Genomic DNA, 21,478 nt, shown 5'->3' with positions numbered 1-21,478 from the left:
CCAAAGTTCACTATCTGGGCTTGGGGTGTTGGTGGTGGTGGATTTTATAAAGCACAAAGAGGCAGCAGATAAGACTATATCATTCTCTTAGCCTTCACTATTTTTCTGCAGAAGATCTAAATATATTGATAGATTTCCTTTGCTTTTTTTTTCTGAGAATTGATATGATGAAGACTTGTGTTTCACAGTTTAAAATGTTTGTTTGCCTAAAATATTTGTGTGAACTACTGACATTCTGAATCTCATGCCTCATAATTTCCTGTTAACCATTTTTTCTTTTTTATAATTTTTAAATTTTTTTATTGGTGCATTATAGTCATTACAAGATGGTAGAGGCATACATGCACACATCACTCTTTTAGCCCTTACCCAATTACCACCTCATTCCCTCCCCCTCCCTCTTTCTCATGTTTGCGTTAGATATTGACTTTGATATGTTTGTGAATGTACATCATGTACATTAGGGAATTTTCCTCCTCCTCTAATTACCCCCAGATAGGCCTCCTTATTTGCTCATCTATGGTTTCTCCTCCTTTGTTTCTCCTCCTATGACTCATTTTCTCCCTAGCTTTCACATACTAGAGAGAGCATCGGATTCCTTACTTTTTGTGACTTACTAATCTCACTTAACATAATGTTCTCCAATTCCATCCCATTTCCCTGTAAATGATGTAATTTTGTTCTTCTTTATGGTTGAGTAGAATTTCATTGTGTACATATCCCTTAGTTTTGTAATCCATTCAGCTGTTGATGGGCATCTTGGCTCGTTCCATAGTTTGGCAATGGTGAATTGCGTGGCTATGAACATAGATACACATGCATTGGTTTGATATTTTAGTTTCCATTCTTTTGGGTAGATACCCAGAAGTGGTATTGCTGGATCATATGGTAGCCAAAGTAGTTCCTAGCAACAAAAACCATGCAGGAAGCATCACAATACCTGGCTTCAAACTATACTTCAAAGCCATAGTAATAAAAAACAACATGGTATTAGCACAAACACACACACATAGAACAGTGGAACAGAATAGAACACTTAGACAAATCTACACACTTACAGCCAATTATTTTTGACAAAGGGGCCAAAAAACATACACTGAATAAAAGATAGCCTCTTTAACAAATGGTGTTGGCAAAACTGACAATATGCAGAAAAATAGGGGGAGACCCACTTTCTCACCTGTCACAAGAGTCAATTGAAGATGGATCATAGACTTGGAAATGAGACCAGAGACCTTGCAGGTCCTTGAATAGGGCATAGGTCCAACACTTCAACACATAGGCACAGGTAAAACCTTTCTCAACAAGACCCCAAAGGCACAAGAAACCAAAAAGTGAATCAATACGTGGGATTGCATTAAACTGAAGAGCTTCTGTACAGCAAAGGAAACTATCAAGAACCTCAACAGAGAGCCAACAGATGGGGGGAAAAATTGCCAACTATTCCCCAATAGTAGACTAATATCGAGACTACACAGAGAATGCAAGAAACTCAGTGATAAGAAAACAAATAACCCCATCAAAAAAATGGGCAAGTGAGTTGGGTGTGGTGGTGTAATCCCCACGCTTGGGAGGTGGAGTTCAAAGCCAGCCTCACTGCCTTAAGAGACCCTGTTTCCAAATAAAAATATAAAATAGGTTTGGGAATGTAACTTGGAGCTAGAAGGGTTTCCAGGAACCCCAGTACCACCACCACCACCAAAAAAAAAAAAAAAAAAAAGGGGGGGGGCATGTGAACTAAATAGACACTTCACAAAAAAAGAAATTGAAATGGCTAATAAATTTATGAAAAAATGCTCAGCATCATTAGCAATCACAGAGATTCAAGTCAAAACTACCCTGAGATTTCACCTAACTCCAACAAGAATGGCAATCAATAAAAACACAAACAGCAACATGTGAAGGGTTGGGAACTCTAATACATTGTTGGTGGGATTGCAAATTAGTGCAACCACTTTGGAAAACAGTATGGAGGATCCATTTTCATCTTTTGCTTGCCATCTTTTTTATTTTTTTTCTGATGCAGCCTATTATGTACCTGAAGATTTCTATTTTAAGTACAGAAAACTGGTTAAGATTTCATTTATAGAAACTGGTTTTTATAGCCTTTCTGATATTTTAATCTCATCCATACTGTTTAATTTGGATTCTTCCCTGACCTAAATAATCTTGTAAAATTCTGATGATATCTTCATATCATTTGTCATATCTGTTCATCTGTAATTTGGATTTTAATTGCAAACACATTAATTTTAGAATATGAATTCCCCAGTTGTTACAGTATATTCTTTATTATGCATTTTAAAGGCACAGGGCCTTGGGACAAATCTCTAGCAACAACAGCAACAAACTGATTGTTTTTCATTTCAAAATTAAAGATTAAATATTTATGCTATTTATGTGAAGAAAATTTTAAAAATGCCAAAGTCACTGAGTGATTGAGTACTACTTGACCAGTGTCGCTAGAATCACACATAAAGTATGTCATTGCAACAGAATACAATTTGAAGAATCACATATAAATAAAATATGTTATTGTAACAATATAATTTGAAGACAGTTCAGAAGGATTTGGGTTTAAGACCATCTTCCAATTGTCCTCATGTCATTTAAATGCTGCCATTAAATATCATTGTATTGACTTCTGTCATTGTGTTGCGTTATCTTTTATTAAAGAATATAAATGACCTGAGGCAAGATAGCCATAATTAAACTAAGTGTTCTTCATCGTCACAACAAGCCCTTGTCTAAAATTTCAGTTGGCTCTTTTAGCACTTTATTTATTTATTCATTCATTCATTCATTCATTCATTTTGGTGGTACTGGGGTTCCTGGAAACCCTTCTACCTCCAGGCTGCACTCCCAGCCTATTTTATATTCTTATTGGAAACATGGTCTCTTAAGGCAGCGAGCCTGGCTTCGAACCTGTGCAATCCTCCTGTGTGCGCTTCCCAAGCGCGGAATTACAAGTGTGCGCCACCACGCCCAGTGTTTTTAGCACTTTAGAGGTTAATATTTTAATAAAAGATGTGATTTCAGTATTTAAGCATGCAGCTTCCAGATTGTGGCAGGGTAATTCACCCTTTGTCTGTGCTCTGCACCATACTGTATATATGTGTGTTAAGCTGTTTTAACTATTTGCCATTTTCACTGAACTGTGAACTTCTAAGAGCCTACCTAAAATATCTTTATATTTATTCCTAGAATTTAGCAGTTTCATATATATACCTCAGTAGTACAGAAATGAAGGAGTTAATTAATTAATGCAGCAAGGGAGAAAAAAAGAAGTAGCCAGGTGGGAGGGCATACCCCTTGCAATCCCAGTACATGGGAGGCAGAGAGAGGAGGATTCCAGGTCAGCCTTCACAACTTAGTAAGATCCTGTTTCAAAATAAAAAATAAAATAAAATAAAATAAGGCTGGGGGTGTAGCTCAGAGGTAGAATGCCCCTGGATTCAATCCCTAGGACTACAAAGGGCGGGGGGCAGAAGTTTCAATTAAAGAACATTTCTGCCCAAGACAGTTTCTTCTTATTCATTCCTTGCATATTTCTCCAGTTATTCTATACACTTCTCTACTGTTTACTCTTCTACTCCTAAGACTCCTTTATTTCTTGATTTTTTTTTTCTTTTTTTGTACTGGGGATGGAACCCAGGGGCATTCTACCTCCAAGCTACACCCCCAGCCCTATTTTTTATTCTTTATTTTTAAACAGGGTCTCACTGAGTTGCAAGCAAACTGTGGTCCTCTGGTCTCAGCCTCCCCAGTGCTGGAATTACAAGTGTGTACTACCACACCTGGCTTTTTTTTTTTCCTTTTTATTGGTACATTGTAGTCATACATTTTAATGGTTCAAGATGGTAGAGGCATACATGCACACATCACTCAATTAGCCCTTGCCCGGTTCCCACCCCTCCGTCCTCCTCATGTTTGGCTGAGTTGTTATGTCTGTGAGTGTGCATCATGTACAGTAGGAACTTCCCCTCTTCCCCCTCCCATCACCCTCAGTTGAGCTTCATTATTTGCTCGTAGTTTCTTCTTTGTCTAAAGTTCCTTCTGTGACCCCTTGTCTCCCTCGCCTCCACATACTAGGGAGAGCATCCGATTTCTTGTTTTTTGTGACTGACTAATCTCACTCAGCATCATGTTCTCCAGTTCCATTCATTCTTGTAAATTTTCCTGTTCTTCTTTATGGCTGAGTAAAATTTCATTATGTATATATCCCCTAGTTTTGTAATTCATTCAGCTGTTTGATGATGGACATCTTGGCTGTTCCGTGGTTTGGCAATTGTGAATTGTGTGGCTGTGAACATAGATACACATGCATTAGTTTGGTAGTTTGGTTTCCATTCTTTTGGGAAGATTCTTGATTCTTAAATTTAGAATTAATATTAGGTGCTGGGCGTGGTGGTGCACGCTTGTAGTCCCTGTGCTTGGGAGACTGAGACAGGAGGATCGCACAGGTTCAAAGCCAGCCTCAGCTACTGAGTGAGGCTCTCTGCAATTTAGTGAGACCCTGTTTCTAATAAAGTATAAAATAGGTCTGGGAGTATAGCCCAGAGGTAGAAAGCCCCTGCGTTCCACCCCCAGTACCACCAAAAAAAAAAAAAAAAAAAAAGAATTAATATTAGGTAAAAACCTGGCTAATGAGAATAGGTACAGGCAATGAATCTGGGACAATTGAGATGGACATCCTGGGCCCAGAATGAAAACCAGTGATGATGTTCAAGAAAAAAAATAATGTTACACTTTCTTAAACACTTTTGGTTGAAATGGCCTTTTAAGGATTGCTATTTGGAAAATATGCAGATTTAGCCGGGCGTGGTGGCGCACGCTTGTAATCCCCGCGCTTGGGAGGCAGAGACAGGAGGATCGCGCAGGTTCTAAGCCAGCCACACGCGCTGGCTTAGGAGACCCTGTTTCCAAATAAAAATGTAAAAATAGGTCTGGGAGTGTAGCCCAGAGATAGAAGGGCTTCCAGGAACCCCAGTACCAAAAAAAAAAAAAAAAAAGAAAATATGCAGATTTAGGTTTGCATTATTTGTGGTCATATGTATTTAGTAATTGGCTTGTAATGGAAGTTTGGACATTGCTAACCTCCATATGTGCACTGCATATATATTTTTTTCTCTTTTCTTTTTTGTGGTACTGGGGGTGGAATCTAGGGGTGCTCTACCACTGAGCTATATCCCAGCCCCCCCTTTTTCATTTGTAAAGTATCCTTGCTGTTTTACTTGAAAGAGCAACTCATGGGCCAACTATGACTCTGGCCCTTCAACCCTGGGTATTTGACAAATACTTTGAGAATGAAAAATGAGCCTGTCACTTTAAAGAAAATTGACAGTTATTGCTAATCAAAAAGTTCAAACTTTTGGAAAATTTGTATCCACTGGCAAGATTTTGACAGCTTCTTAAAACATTAAGATTTTTCTGATGAAACTGAGACTGATGGTGAAATTAACAAGCATGATATTTGGCATCACATAATGGAATGTGTCAGTACTTAGGACCTACATGTATAACTCAACCAACCAATATTTACCACATGAGCCATTTGTAATGTGACAGAATCACACATGGGTAAAATACCTATTCAGAGTCCAGGATAAACCACTGGATTTTTAATATGATTCAGTATAAAAAATTAACTGGTAGGGCTCAGAAATTGCTACTTTCCAACTATGGTACAAAGACTAGTTAAAATGATCTGATTTATAATACTCCTACCTTTCTACCTGTTTATAAGGCTACATTTTCATCAGACACAACATACCATAATAAACTGAACCACTATAAAAAAATCTAGATTTCTCCTAATGAGCTGGACATTAAAGAGATTCACAAAAATGTAATCAATACTATTCTTCTTATTCCGTTTAAAAAAATGCTCATGAAAATGTTGTTTATGTTAGAAAACTTTTGAAAGGTTTATTATTATTTGAAACAAATTAAAAATATTTAGATTTTTCTCAAAATAATTAGTTTTTAGTCAGAGTCTCATTAAGTTGCCCAGGCTGGCCTTGAATTTTCTATCCTCCTGCCTCAGCCTCCCAAGTTGCTGGGATTATAGGCATGTGCTTAAGAAATATATTTAATTCACATCAAACATAAGTCTGTATTAATTACCACTAAATACCCACTTTTAATGACCAACTCAGCCACATATCTTAACTTTTTTTGCCATGTCTAACATATATGGAAATAACATGCCGTGTGTGTGTGTGTGTGTGTGTGTGTGTGTGTGTGTTACTGGGGATGAAACCCTTCTACCTCTGGGCTATACTCCCAGGCAAATTTTTTTTTTTTTAAAATTTGGAAACAGGGTCTCTTAAGCCAGCGAGCCTGGCTTCAAACCTGCAGGATCCTCCCAAGCACAGGGATTACAAGCGTGCGCCACCACGACCGGCAACATGCTAAATTTTTAACAAAGAGTAAACATCTTAGTGATAATTCATTGAATGAATGAAACCTCCTCTTTCATGACTTGTATTAAACCATGACCAGTCCTGCATTATTTTCTCCACCTGGATTGACTAAAAAGAAGTATAACAAATTGTGCAAGGCATTCTGATACAGATCCTGTCTTGAAAGCATGATTTTGCCTTCCTCAGTTTATCTATTTGAAAACTGAGACATAGTGTTTTATTTGTGTAACATATAATTATTATTCAGTGAAAGGGAGAATTCTGGAGAAAGGCTTCCCCCCAAAGCAGGAAATAAGTACATTTGTTAATGATTGAGGCAATGAATTCTAGAACTCTAATCCCTCAAGAAAATTCAGATCAGCAAGTAATTTTTCAGAATGCTTTACTCTTTGAGTGATCAACAAGATTTGTACATACCATTGTAGTAAAGTCTATGATAATTATCACTGGAATTTTCTGCCTATTGTCTCCTCTACTGTTACTGTGCAGCTTTTGGATGTATGTTGATCTACTGAAGATTAGAAAACAATTCAAGGTCATGTAGAAATTGAATCTCTTTATGTAGTTATAATCCACAGCAACAATCATTACTATTTAGGAATAAAAAACATTTGTGTAATTCCTTAAAATTTGAGTTTACTAGCCAGGCGTGGTGGCACACACTTGTAATCCCAGCATTCGGGAGGCAGGGACTGGAGGATCGTGGTTCACGGACAGTCTCAGCTACTTAGCAAGGCCCTTCACAACTCAGTGAGACCCTGTTTCAAAAATTTAAAAAGATTAGCCAGATGTGGTGGCGCACGCTTGTAATCGAAGCATTTGGGAGGCTGAGACAGGGGGATCACATGTTCCAGGTTCAAGGACAGCTTTAGCTACTACTTAGGGAGGCTGTTTGCAACTCAATGAGACCCTGTTTCACAATAAAGAATAAAAAATAGGGCTGGGGGTGTAGCTTGGAGGTAGAATGCTCCTGGGTTCCATTCTCAGCACCGCAAAATTAATAAATAAATGAATTAATAAATGAATAAAAACTTTAAAAAGTAGGGTTGGGGGTAGTGTAGCTGGGAGGTAGAATGCCCCTGGGTTCCATCCCCAATACCACAAAAAAAAAAAAAAAAGAAAAAGAGTTTACTAATTGTATAAAACTTAAGTCATGTAACATTTAATATAGAATTTAAGTGATAACTCAATTAGGCATGAAGAAATTCTAATGTATTACACTATTAATTTTTTTCTTGAAACATCAAATATTATTCCTAATGAACTCATTTTTATTTTATTTTTTTTGAAGATTTAAAGGAGTTTATTAGAAAGATAGAAATACAGAAAATAGAAATACAGCCCCATGCCAAGATGGCATGAGGGGATGACTCGAATGAGTACACCCCCTAACTCATTTTTAAGTTGAGTCATATATCTTCTCTTAGTACATATAGTACCATATTTTTTCCTTTTGCTAATATAAACTTAGTGCTTTTACCAATCTAATTAGAGTAGTATTCATTACAAGTGCATGCTTGCCTTTTTCACAATTTATTTGACACTTAATGATACTTTGAAGTTTATTTTCTAATGAACTATATGTAAACAGGTTATCCTTTTATGGGGCAAAGCAGAGAGTTCAGATAGGGATACGTTTTTTCTTGGAGTGTTCATGAGAAAAAGTCTGGACCTATGGCATATAAAATCTTAATGATCTTAGTCTTGGCAGAATAACTTGTCTCTTAATGCCTTTTGCTTTCATAGTCCTGTTTCCTTACACATGATTTTGAATGCTTTACCCTTCTTGCCTGCCTAACTAATATTTATTCTTCAGAATCTAGCTCAAAAGTCAAGTTGCTTTAGGTAGCTTCTACCATAGGAAAGACCTATATGATCACAAGGAACCCAAAAAGAAGGAAGAGAGAGAGGTCAAAAGAGTCAATGTCAGAATGATACAGTGAGAAAATGCAATGGCTATTGTTAGCTTTGAAGATGGAAGGTAGCCATGAGCCACGAAATGGGAAATCTCTAGAAGGTAGGAAACTCAATAGTAAGACATCTGACCCAATTTTGTGGTAATTATTAAGGGAGCCATAAGAAAGTAATGTATCCAGAAACTTTTAAAAATATAACTTTCTGGGCCGGGCGTGGTGGCGCATGCGTGTAATCCCCGTGCTTGGGAGGCTGAGACAGAAAGATCACACAGGTTCGAAGCCAGCCTCAGCTACTTAGTGAGTCTCTCAGCAACTTAGTGAGACCCTATTTCCAAATAAAATATAAGATAGGTCTGGAAGTACAGCCCGGATATATATATATATATATATATATATATATGTGTGTGTGTGTGTGTGTGTGTGTGTGTGTGTGTGTGTGTGTGTGTGTAATCTTTCTGTAAATAGTGTGACTCACAAGAAATTTCTTAGTACAAAGAGTCCTCACCACATACATACATCCACCTTCCCCCAGCAATTATTTTTTACATAATCATAGTGCATTGCAAAAGCCAGGAATTGACATTGGTAAAATATTCCTAATTCAGGAAGGGAGTGACACTTCTCTGAATATACTTGGATGTATATTTTGACTTCTGGAAGCATCTTAAAACTAAAAACAGCCAGGCATTGTGGTGCACGCTTGTAAACCCAGTACTTGTGAGGCTGAGAAAGGAGGATTGCAGGTTCTTGGCTAGTCTCAGCTACTTAGTTTCAAAATAAAAGAATAAAATTGAGCTGGGGGTGTACCTTGGAGGTAGAATGGAGGTATAGCTTGGAGGTAGAATGCCCCTGAGGACAGTCTCCAGAACCCCCCACACTCACACACAACTAAAAGCATATGGAAAAAAACTCAACATCATATTAATGGGGAAAAAACTTCGAGAATTTCCCCTAAAACCAGGAACAGACAAAGATGTCCATTATCACCAATTCTTTTCAATATATCACTTGAGACTCTAGCCAGAGCAATAAGGCAAGAAAAAGAAATCAAAAAAGTACAAATAGGAAAAGAAGAACTCAAACTTTCACTACATGCAGATGATATGATACTATACTAAGAAGACATAACAAACTCAACCAAAAGGCTTGTAGAACTGAACAACAAAATCAGCACTCTTCAAGATAGTTTTGGGTATCTAGAATCCATATTCCATATTAGGATAGGTTTTTTTTTCTGAAAAATAAATATATAAATATATGATAGTTTCACCTAAAAAAATAGAAAAAAATATTCTCTGGCAAGAAAGCAAAAAGAAATATTGAAATGTTATCTTTAAGTCATCAAAAGCTTGGTATCAGACAAATGAAACTGTTATGTGAGATTATCATTTTTAATTTTGGATAAATTGCTATAATACTAGATGTCAACCACTAAGCCAAGCATGGGAAGGAGGGATAGGGAGAGAATGGGGTGGGGATCGGGTGGGGGCTGACTGGGTGAGTGTGCATGTATGTCTACAAAAGTTTGTATCCCACTATGATGTATGAATACAGTGCACCAATAAAAAATAAAAAAATAAAAAAAATCAGCACTCTTTCAAATGACTAGCATAACCACACTGGAGAGAGAAAAACTAATCAAGGAAAATCATAAATACAATGTAGTAGTTACAGTTGCATTACTACAATGAAATAACCTGAAGCAAGTAACTTATAAAGTTAAAAGTTTTGTTTAACTCCATTTTGGAGGTTTAAAGTACAAATGATGCAGAACAAGTTTGGCTGTGGCTGCACCTTTATTACAGCATCTCAGCACCTGTGACAATGGCAGCTACACATGTGGGAACCAGTAAGTGATTACAACCTGAGCTAGGACCAGAGAATGAGAACGTGGGCAGTGGCCTGTAATCCCTTTCAGAGGCTCTCTCTCAATGATCCAAGGGCCTCCCATTACAGCCCATCTCCTGCCAGTTCCTCCTTACAGGCCAAGATTTATTCATGGACCTTTGGGGAACACCCAAACCAATATCCAAACCACACCACTCGGTATTTAACTATAAAACTCAGTTTGACAGGTTTGGGAGAGAATTACAAATAGTGAATTTCTGTTTAGTTGGCTTTTTGGTTGAAATTCTGAAAATATAATGGCAGAATTGAGCAAATGAATAAATGCTGATATTATTAGGATACAAGGCTATCAGTGGAAGAAGAGACATACAAATATAAATTGAAGTAGCTGGGGAAACAGGATGGATTGGAATTAAAAGTAATAAAATAAACTAAGATTTCTCATACATATATGAATATGAATATATATGTATCTTTACACATGTATGTGTGCCCATTTATGTTTATGTATGTATTCAATATATGCTTATATTTCCTAGTTCTTTCTGTATATAGAAGTAGCCTACAATCAATGACACTTAAGTAGAAATTATCTAATATATACTCTAGAAAATTTAACAGCTAAAATATTTGGTTTTAATAATATTCCTTGTCCAAAGTAGCCAAGACTCTGCAGAAATAGATGATTTAGGGCTAGGGTTCAGGGGAAGTACAGTATGAGCCTAAATTACTTTGTTGAACTAGATATTAAATAACTAAAAAGAGAGAAGGAAAAAAATGTATGTCTCCATGACATAGGAACTAAGTTAAAAGGGCTCTTAGAACATAGTTATCACCAAGATAATTAAACATCATAATGACTTGTATGCCTTTGGGGAGGGGGGATAATAATCCATGAGTTTATACAGATAGTGTATTTTTTTTTCTTTTGGTGGCACTGGGGTTCCTGGAAACCCTTCTACATCCGGGCTACACTCCCAGACCTATTTTTATATTTATTTTTGGAAACAGATTCTCCTAAACCAGCGAGGCTGGCTTCAAATCTGCGCAATCCTCCTGTCTCTGCCTCCCAAGCGCGGGGATTACAAGCGTGCGCCACCACGCCTGGTGTCAAATAGTGTATTTTAAAAAATAAATTTTTAATTTTTTCATTTATAATATATCCTAAAGAGTAAAGTAACAGAAATAAATTAAGCCAAGGAGTTGAAAGGCTTGAGCATTAGAAGCTATAAATCATTGCTTAAAAATAGTAGAAGACTCATTTTCATGGATTGGAAGACTTGATGTTGTTATGATATCAGTACTACCTCGAGTAATCTACAGATTCAGCATGCCCTCTAGCAAAATACCAGTGTCATTTTTTGTTGAAATAGAAAAGGCTGATCTTCAGATTTACATGGAATTTTTAATAATGTGTGTGTTATGGGAATTTAACTCAGAGGCATTCTACCTTTGAACTACCACTTCAGTCTTTTTATTTTTATTTTGTTTATTTTGTGTGTGTGTGTGTGTGTGGTACTGAGAATGGAACCTAGGGACATTCTATCTCCAAGCTACGTCCTTCGCAGATTTTATTTTTTGTTTTAAAATAGGGTCTCACGAAGTTGCAGAGGACCTCTCTAAGTTCCTGAGGCTGGCTGTGAAATTGCAGTTCTCCCATCTCAGCCTCCTATAAGTACTGAGATTACAGGTGTGGGCCACCATGCCCAGGTTTAGGTAACCTTAATAGCCAAATTTATCTTTAAAAAGAACAGTTGATGAATTGTGCTGCTATGAACATGGGTATGCATATATTACTGTAGTTCTCTGATTTTGGTACCTTTGGAAAGATAGCCAGGAGTGGTATAGCCAGATCATATAGTGGATCCATTCTCAGCTTTCTGAGAAATCTCCACACTGATCTTTATAGTGGCTGAACGAGTTGTCAGTCCCACCAACAGTGTAGAAGAGTTCCTATTTCCCCACATCCTCACCAACATTTCACAATAGCCAAATTCTGGAACCAACCTAGGTGTCTGTCAATAGATGAATTGGTTACAAAATTATGGGAAATACATACAATGGAGTTCTACTCAGACATAAAGAAGAATAAAAGTATGTCATTTGCAAGTAAGTGGAAGGTCCTGGAGAACATTATGTTCAGTGAGATTAGCCACACACAGAAAGTGAAGGTCATATATTTTCTCTAATTTGTACATGGTAGGGAGTAATTAGGATACCAGCAGGCCTCCAAAGATGGAGGAAAAACCTCAGTGGAGCTAGGGAGATGGCCTAAGGGAAGGGGAGGAGGAAGAAGTGAGGATCAACGAAGGAGTTACCACCATAGGCTTTGTGTGTTTATATTAAAAATACCAGTTTCAATCTCAGTACTCTGTGTGGGGAAGGGGAGAGGGAGGGAGCACGGGGCACCAAGTACAGTGTGCATGTATGTCACTGTCAACATGATTTGCATTATGATGAGAGACTGTAATGTACCAATAAAAACATAAAAATTAGGCAAGGAGGAAAATTGGACAAGGAGCTTGAATAGATGTTTACTCAAAGAACATCATTATGACTGTTAATAACAGATAAATAGACTTTAAAGGGGAAGAAGGTTAGAGCAATGACCACATTTAAAACAGTAACATAAGTAACAGGGCCTGGCAATGAAGTTGAAAAGTAGGTAATATAATATATTTTCAGACCGCTAACACATTCAGTGAGAATTGGACTGATTTGAAGAATAGAGTCAAAACTGAAAGTCTAGGAAAACAGATACCCATAGGTTATATAAAATGTATACTCTAACCAAATAATTTCCTTCAGAGATCCAAGAAATATTGGCTTTTTCTTCCCATGTCATTCTAAATTTGTGATTGTTGGCAACACAAACACAGTTAAATGCATATAGTAAGCCTGTACTCTTATGTTTTCAGGAATTCAGAATGTTCTTAGCCTCTTCTGTGCAGTTCTTACAGAAAATAAGGTTCTCTTCCATTCTGCAAGTTTCCAGAGACTTAGTGATGCCTGTAGAGCCCTGGAATCTTTAATGTTTCCTCTTAAATATAGGTAAGATTTTTACTTTGGTAGTTTTATTTATTCACAAATTACATATTATTGATGACTCAGAACGTCATGTACAATGATTTTGAACTACACAGGCATAATTTACAAAGTTATACCTTTACAACAGTCATGATTCTAATAAAATCTGGCCTAAAATTTGGGACTTTTCCAAGTTGTCCATTATTAAGTATTGATTAATTTAGTAAAGCAATTTATTTTGAATAGTATTGTCAACAACATTTAATTCTCCTTGGATGCAGTTACTGATAAAAGTCTTTCATCACTGCTCTTTGATATTTAAAGGTTATTATTAATTTTAGGAATTATAATGATATTATAGTTCTGTTAATAAAATGAGCCCTTATCTTGCTGAACATAGTGACATATGCCTGTAATCCCAGCCTCTCAAGAGTCTGAGGCAGGAGGATAACAAGTTCAAAGCCATCTTGGGGGAATTTAACAAGAGCATTTTGTTTTTAATTAAAAAGGCTGGGGGTGTATCTCAGTGGTAGAACAACTGTGGATTCAGTCCCCCATATCACAGACACACATGCACACACGCATGCACAGACAGAGAGGGAGAGAGGGAGGGAGGGAGGGAGAGAGGGAGGGAGGGAGGGAGAGAGAGAGAAAGAGAGAGAGAGAGGGGGGGGGAGGATCCTTATTTAAATACCTACTTAACTAAAGTATTTATGTATAAATGTCAGGTTTGCTTCAAAATAATATATTGGAGGACAAAAGCAAGTAGAAATGTATTGTGAGTATGCATTGGTAATTGCCAAAAAACTAAATTGGATACCTGGGGCTTCATTATATTTTTTCCATTTCTATTTTTTAGAGGACCTATTAAAATTCTTCCACAATAAAAAAAAAAACCCACAAACCTAGGCAGTGATGTCTGAGAATACTATTAGTAGAATATTTTACTCCAATATACTGTTTTATCATTTGATAATCATAAACAAAACTTAGTCTCCAGAATTTCTTTAAAGTTTTTGTATCTATGTGCTTAACCTTTCAAATGAACTGGAGTGTTGATTATACTTATGGTTATATTGGCAAATCATGACTTACTCTTGAGAGGGAAGGCTCCTCAATGTTACTTTCTGGTGTCAGGTTTCTATGTAGAAGAAAGTCCTTTTAAATAAACTAAAATTCCTAGAGAGACTTTTTTTTTTTTTTTTTTAAGAAGGAAAAAGGGATAAGGAAGCTCCCCTAGGTTCCATTTACTTTGGGTCTTGTTATATATTAAATACCTTGAACAAGAAGATTTTTTTATTGTTCATTCAAAGTTTTAATTTTATTAAGCATGGAAGTATTATTTATGATTTTAAATATATTCAATCTAAAATTCATACGGCATAAAAATGGAAAAAATGTTTTTATATTGTGGAAAACCTAATATATATGATGCATATTTTAATTTTTTCCAGTTATCCTTATATTCCCATTCTCCCGGCTCAGCTCCTGGAAGTTCTAAGTTCCCCAACACCTTTCATTATTGGAGTACATTCTATCTTTAAAACTGATATTCATGAGCTTGTAAGTATTCATTTTTAAAAATTTTAGTTATTGAGTCCAGAGGCTTTTATATTTCTTTAAGTCTTATATTTCAACTATTTATTGTTTTCAGATATGTTACATTTATAATAGAAAAGATTGACTGAAAGGAAACATCACTGAAAAGTTTAAAGATATTAATTTTCCCATATGGCAAATATAGGAGATTTTAAAAAGAAATTCATTAGCCAGGCATGGTGGTGTACGCTTGTAATCCCCGCGCTTGGGAGGCAGAGACAGGAGGATCATGCAGGTTCAAAGCCAGCCTTGCTGACTTAAGACACCAAATAAAAATATAAAAAATAGGTGTCTGGGAGTGTATCCCGGAGGTAGAAGGGTTTCCAGGAACCCCAGAACCACCACACACAAACAAAAAATTCATTAATGACACTTTTGACATGTTAAGTTTGTTTCTCTATTCTTCAACCATATATATGAGAAAAGAAGATAATCTATTATCTAATATAATATTTTATGTATACTTTCTTATTAATGCATAAATTTATTCATATTTTGAAGACATTTCTTAATACTAAGTGGTTGATAACAGAGCAAAAGGCATTTGCAGAATTTAGTTTCAGTGGAACATAAGTTAACTATAATCCTTCACCAAAGTTTTGTATTCATATAAATAGAAATACCAAAAAAGAAAAGGCCAGCTCTGAAATAATATATATATTGACTTTTGGATATCATATTTTAAAAAGAAGCATAGCAAAATAAGACATTTTAGAGAATGATATCCAGGATTGTCAAGAGTTTAAAAATAATGATCTAAGGAATTTTTTATGTGATAATATGGTAACTCTTTGATAGCCAAAAATAATATTAAATGGTTATCCTAGTCCACTTCAGTATAAGCATTTCTTTTAGACTGCTCAGTAATTGAATGGGTTTCTGTATGTGAGATGAGTCTACTCTCAGCATTATAAATAGAGTGTAAAAAAGAGATTGCAGGAGTGAGGGAATGGGATGGCCACTGGGGAAGGGCTAAATGAGTGACGTGTGCATTTATGCCTCTACCATCTTGTACTCCATTAGACATTAAGATATATGACTGCAGTGCACCAGTTAAAAGAAAGATTACATGACAATTTTTCAGGAGCATAAGAAAAATTTTTTACTGAAAAGATGAGGCTATATGGTTTTTGATCCACAGACCCTTAAGACTTTGTAATTCTACTTGTTTAATTTTGAATGCTAGCAATGAAGTAAGCTCTTTTGTTACTTACATAACAATTATAACTGTAATCAAATCAGAGGTGTCATCTAAACTAATGAAAGGTTATTCAACATTATAAACAGTACCCTCACTGATATGTGAATCATTCTTCTTAACCTTCTATGTCGTTATCTGGTTCCTATTTAGTATCACCATATAAAAATATGCATAAATCAATAAACATATTCAGTAAAACCTAATTAGATGTGCACCATATGGTTTGTAGATAATTTTATTACTTCCAAATACAGTCACTAGAGATAGGACAAATCAAGTGTAGCCAAATGTAAGCTACTTGAATTTTTAATGAATAAACAAGAATGAGTTATCAGATTATCAGTGTAACAACTCCACTAATCCTAGCTAATTTCTTGCTATATTGTTGTAAACTATATTTAACCTTGCTATAGCTTATATTTTTGCAAGTTATTTTTTAAATAAACTCTTGTAAAATGCCAAAAAAATTGTTTTTTTCTTAAGCGCCTAACTTTGTAATGTAGTGATTGCTTTGCATGTTAATTCTTGTAGTAAATATTAATTTATTTACGCTACAGTTAAAGTACTATAATAAAGCATCCAAATTTGCAGAGGCTCAGACAGTATGGAATTCCATTTAACACTTGTGCAGCAGTCTATAGACAGGTTTTATTATGCCAGACCAATCTGTCCATGAAGTCATTTATGGTCCACACTTCCTTCTTGTTTCTCTACCAGAATCCTCTCATGCTTTGGCATCATCTGAATGTTTAAGGCTAGGCTGCTGCCGGTTCATAGTTTCAGCCTATGGAGAGAGCAGTAAGAGAGCCTTAGAGTCTTCTCAGTCCTGAATGTTCCATTGGCAGAAACTTAATCACAAGCAACGCCTAATTTAAAAGGAAGCTGAGAAATAGAGGGAAACCGGGGAGCAGTGAGTACAGTACTCTGCTGCCATTCAGAGCTGGCAGCCAAGAGGCTCCTGCACAGTCAGTTCTCATTTTGGGTTATTCACAGCCAAGTTAATTTGCTTAACAACAAATGCATTTTATTAACTAGAGGTTAAATTTGTTTATCTCTTTCAGTTAGATGTAATTATAGCAGATTTGGATGGAGGCACGATTAAAATTCCTGAATGTATTCACCTCTCTCCCCTCCCAGAGCCACTTCTACATCAGACTCAAGCAGCCCTTTCTCTGGTATGACAATTTTTAATGGTAAACTTTTCATTTAAATCTGAGACTAAGATAATTAGAATTAAAAATCATTGTCAGTGTAAGTAATTTAAAGAGGATTATGTGCTTGAAACATAAATATATCTCTGACATATTTTAAAGAGGATTCTCTTTTTTTGCAGGTTTAAGCAATTTTTATTATTGAAAAGGTAGAAAGAAGGAACAGAAATTAAAGCACTGCATTGAGGGATATAGTGGAATGCCTTGAAAATAAGACACTGAAGTTTTTGAATACCTAACAGTTTTTATAAAGATTATTATCTCTCATCTTTGCTTAACCAGTAGTTTTCCTGACCCAACTAGCTGTAGATTAACTTCAGGGCAACCCTTTTGATGTGATTTTGAGGATTCACTATCTTACATCTTCTTTAGTCTTTCCATTTGCTCCTGACCTAATGCAGGTATAGGCCTGCCCCCGTCTCCAGTGGTTTAACAAAGTCAGAGATACCCTCCTCCTGGTCCTTGGGGAGTTTTACCCTATCTGCTAGAAGTCATTTATTATGTAACCTTGTCTTTAAAATACAAAGGCCTGCTCTTGGGAGGTGGAGACAGGAGGATTGCACAGGTTTGAAGCCAGCCTTGCTGGCCTAAGAGAGACACTGTTTCCAAATAAAATATAAAATAGGTCTGGGAATGTAGCCCAGAGAAGGGTTCCATTCCCCCCCCCCCAAATATATATGTATATATATAATGTATATATATAATGAAGACTCTGTGCTACAACTGTTTTATTTTCTTGCTAATCGCTTTGGTGCCTGGAACTCTGCAGGGCACCAGCTGCCTCCTCCTCCCTGCCTGAGTGTCTGCACCACACCAAAGCTATTTTCCAATACATTTTCCAATACCAGCACCTATCAATCCCCCCTCTTTCTTTTATCTTCCTGACACCCCTCAGACCAAAGGGAATGAGGACAAAGAAAGTCAGTCTTGAGCTCCTTTCATGCTGGGAGGGGTCTAGGCGGGGCCCCGGTCTTGAGGGTGCGAGGAAATCCCTTGGGAGGGTTAGGTCTGCCGATGTTTGAAGTGTCCGTGCTGTCCAAGGGGCTCACGCAGATCTTCATCTCGGATATTATCTGGAGCATCATCTGGACTTAATGGCTTTAGCTCTGTTGAAGACAGATTTACCCACACAACTTAGTAGCCATGGGCTAAATATAAATATGAATAGAATGGTCTCCAGAGGTCCTAAGAGGTAGGCTTAATAGAAACTTACTGTAAGTCTTTTAACTAAATTTTATATGACCATCTTTATCACCATACCATAAACTTTATTCCTTTACAAACATTCCACAAAACGCTTTGTGTTGTGACTCTCCTTAACTCTTTGATTTTTATCCTAGTCCTTTCTTTTCCCATTTGGGGTAATCCTAGGATAAACCTAACTTTAAACAAAATGCTTTCTTATTCTTACAAAATTTTCTTTCTTTGTAGCCTTCCTTTACCGAAACTCTACACTCACATACTTTCTACATCTATCTCTTGTTCCTACATACAAGCTAACCCCAAAACAATACCATTTTACAATGTTGTTTTTATACTAACAATTTAGAAACCCATTTAAAAGACTTAAGTGTTACATTATTATTATTATTATTATTATTATTATTATTATTATTATTATTATTTGGTGGTACTGGGGTTCCTGGAAACCCATCTACCTCCGGGGTACACTCCCAGACCTATTTTTATAATTTTTTTATTTGGAAACAGGGTCTCTTAAGCCAGCGTGGCTGGCTTCGAACCTGCATGTTTCTCCTGTCTCCGCCTCCCAAGCACGGGGATTACAAGCATGTGCCATCAGGCTACGTGATATTTAAACCTTATGAAGATAAGAACATTTTAAAGTATTACTCACATTTTACATTTATCCAACTTAATAATTGAATTATAGATTACTGCAGAAAAATAAGTTATTAGATAAGTATCACTAGTGCCTTAAAACATTTTTTCCTGCCAAAGAAATAAACTAAAAGCAATGTATATTGTATTTGATTACATCTCACAGAAGTCTAAGTTTCACGGTGGCCTGGACAGCTCTTTAAACATTTACATTTTAGCTAGGTGTGGTTAAGATAAAAAAAAAAATTGAGCAGTACTTTGTTTTAGTACAGTCAGCAAAAGAGAAAAAGAACAGCTTAAGTATTTGTCTTTCCCTTTGGGGCTTTTCTGGAAGGATGAGACAAAATATGGTATAATTTTATTTATTTTTAATTTTATTTGTTTACGGGTCTGGAGATGGAACCCAGGGGCATTCTACCTCCAAGCTATACCCCCAGCCCTATTTTTTATTCTTTATTTTGAAACAGGGTCTCACAGAATTGCAAAGGGCCTCACTAAGTAGCTGAGGCTGTCCTTGAACCATGATCTTCCTGTCTCAGCCTCCCAAATTCTGGGATTATAAAGCATGCACTACCACACCCGGCTAAAACATGGTATAATTTTAAATAAGACCAAGGGAGAGGCTTATACTCAAGTTAGTTTTGGTTTCCTGACATTATATCTCTTTTTAATAGAGGAACTGGAGTCTCTGGTATAATTAAGAATGGGAGAAGTGGAGGTCACCCCAGGAGCAGGCTAAATCTTGAATAAAGAAACATTTTAGGGGCTGGCCTGATAGGCCCCAGACCATAGTTATACATCTGAAACTTGGACTAGGAGACAAGGGCCTTAAACCTGGCCCTGATATCTACAAAGAGCCCGACAGTCTGGGATCTCACCGTCAGGGTTGCCCAAGACTCTTCAGTCTTAACCCAAGTGGTGGAAGCCTGGAGGAATGGCCCTGGGACTCATCATTGGGAACCTGGATCTGGCCACTCAGATTTCCAGTGGTCCCCCTTACATTATGGGCAGGGCCTCGGGGGGCGGGGGTTCTAGCCTCTTGGATTAGGGAATTCGTGCCATAGATGCCCTGGCTCTCCACACTTAAAACAGACTCAGGACCAGGCTTTTGTGGGATTAGTGGTCATATACATGGCAGACAGAATTTTTCCATGCCGTTTGTCCCTCTGGTTTTCCCTCTCCAAGTCCCTATTATTATAAACTGAATTAACAGCCTGCCATAGTGATTTTAGATTAAGTCAGGTGTGGACTGAGTTAAGAATTTGTCTCTGAGGATAGCCTCCCCTTCTACCAAGTAAAGAACTGAGCAACCTGAATGTCTGCACCTATTGCTTGGGGTCAGTGGTATAACTAGCAAGATCCTTTTCCTTTAAGCTCAGTCAGTGAAAATGACTTACGGACAGATTGAACTCCAAATTCCCCCTACCCCCACACAGCTGTCAGGGGAAACATTCCTTTTAGCCCCCTTGAAATTGGTCCTGGCTGCTGTCTTTTAGTTTTGGGTGTCTCTCAAGCCTCTTTGTTGGAGGGGGATCTATGGGGGCATAAAGGGGGCCTATTTAAGCACTGTGCCCCAGATGCTAAGGGGAGCTCTATTGGTGCTCTGGCTCCTTCAGGGCAGTCATTCTGCTTTGCTGGGGCTACCTGATCTTTGGGTTTTGCCCCCACTGCTGCCACTAAAATTGCCTCAGGCTTGCATTCTTTGAATAAGTCTGGGGCTTGCAATCTTTGAATAAGTCTGGGTAGCTCTGTAGATAGTAATAAAAAAAAAAAAAACCTGAATATATAGCCTCTCATTGTACTTGTCCTGCCCCCTGCACAACAACTCTAACTGTAAGATAGTATTAAGGTTTCAGCTTCATTGTGGTGGCCAGGCTTCCCCATCCTTCGGCGAGTACTGTGGCCAGGCTTGAGTGCCAAAGAAAATGAGAGCCTTTTCTTTTTTAGAGTCAAATTTTTTCAATTTTAGATAACACATACGAGTGGAGATCTGGCTTCCACTTTGGATTGCTGGGATCCCATCTAAGAAAGAGAGGTGGTGTGATTGGAGAGTGTGCAGGAAGTTGCCCTCCTTCCTTACACCCTGTGAAGCTGAGTGGCCCATTCAGGGGCATCCAGCTGCAACTTGTGTGTGGATGTGGTGAGAGTGGCTTCACTGCCCACCAGGAGGTCTCTACAGGCTTGAGGAATTGCCACTCTTGTCCCTGCCCTGCCTCACTCCTCCCTACCTGTTACATGTTCTATCTATATCTGGATAAGGTTCCCTGTCTTTTCCTAAAGCTCACCTTGGTACTATCAGCTAAGAAAACATTGTGTTTTTCAAAATATTTTCATCAGTGACCCACAGACAGATTGTATCTAGCAGAGCTAGAATCTCAATGGTGGGAGGTCCCTGCTTTTTATTATTTTGCC

At 37.2% G+C, this 21,478-nt stretch overlaps 1 protein-coding gene across 7 annotated transcripts in view; it reads left to right on the top strand.

The window, feature by feature from the left end:
* The window catches only part of SBF2 (SET binding factor 2), a gene marked incomplete at both ends in the record, with an annotated part of 354,199 nt that overhangs the window by 168,344 nt on the left and 164,377 nt on the right, over positions 1-21,478 (top strand). For all 7 annotated transcript variants that reach the window (XM_080718166.1, XM_080718165.1, XM_080718163.1 and 4 more), the window contains 3 exons: positions 13,108-13,240; positions 14,671-14,779; positions 17,078-17,191. In XM_080718166.1, the coding sequence (XP_080574292.1) occupies positions 13,108-13,240; positions 14,671-14,779; positions 17,078-17,191 (356 nt within the window). The remainder of the gene's footprint in view (positions 1-13,107; positions 13,241-14,670; positions 14,780-17,077; positions 17,192-21,478) is intronic.

This window comes from Muscardinus avellanarius (genome assembly GCF_963383645.1).
Source record: "Muscardinus avellanarius genome assembly, chromosome: 1".
NCBI classification, from domain to species: domain Eukaryota; kingdom Metazoa; phylum Chordata; class Mammalia; order Rodentia; family Gliridae; genus Muscardinus; species Muscardinus avellanarius.
The sequence above is the reverse complement of the archived record's forward strand: the minus strand, read 5'-3'. Positions and strand labels throughout refer to the sequence as shown.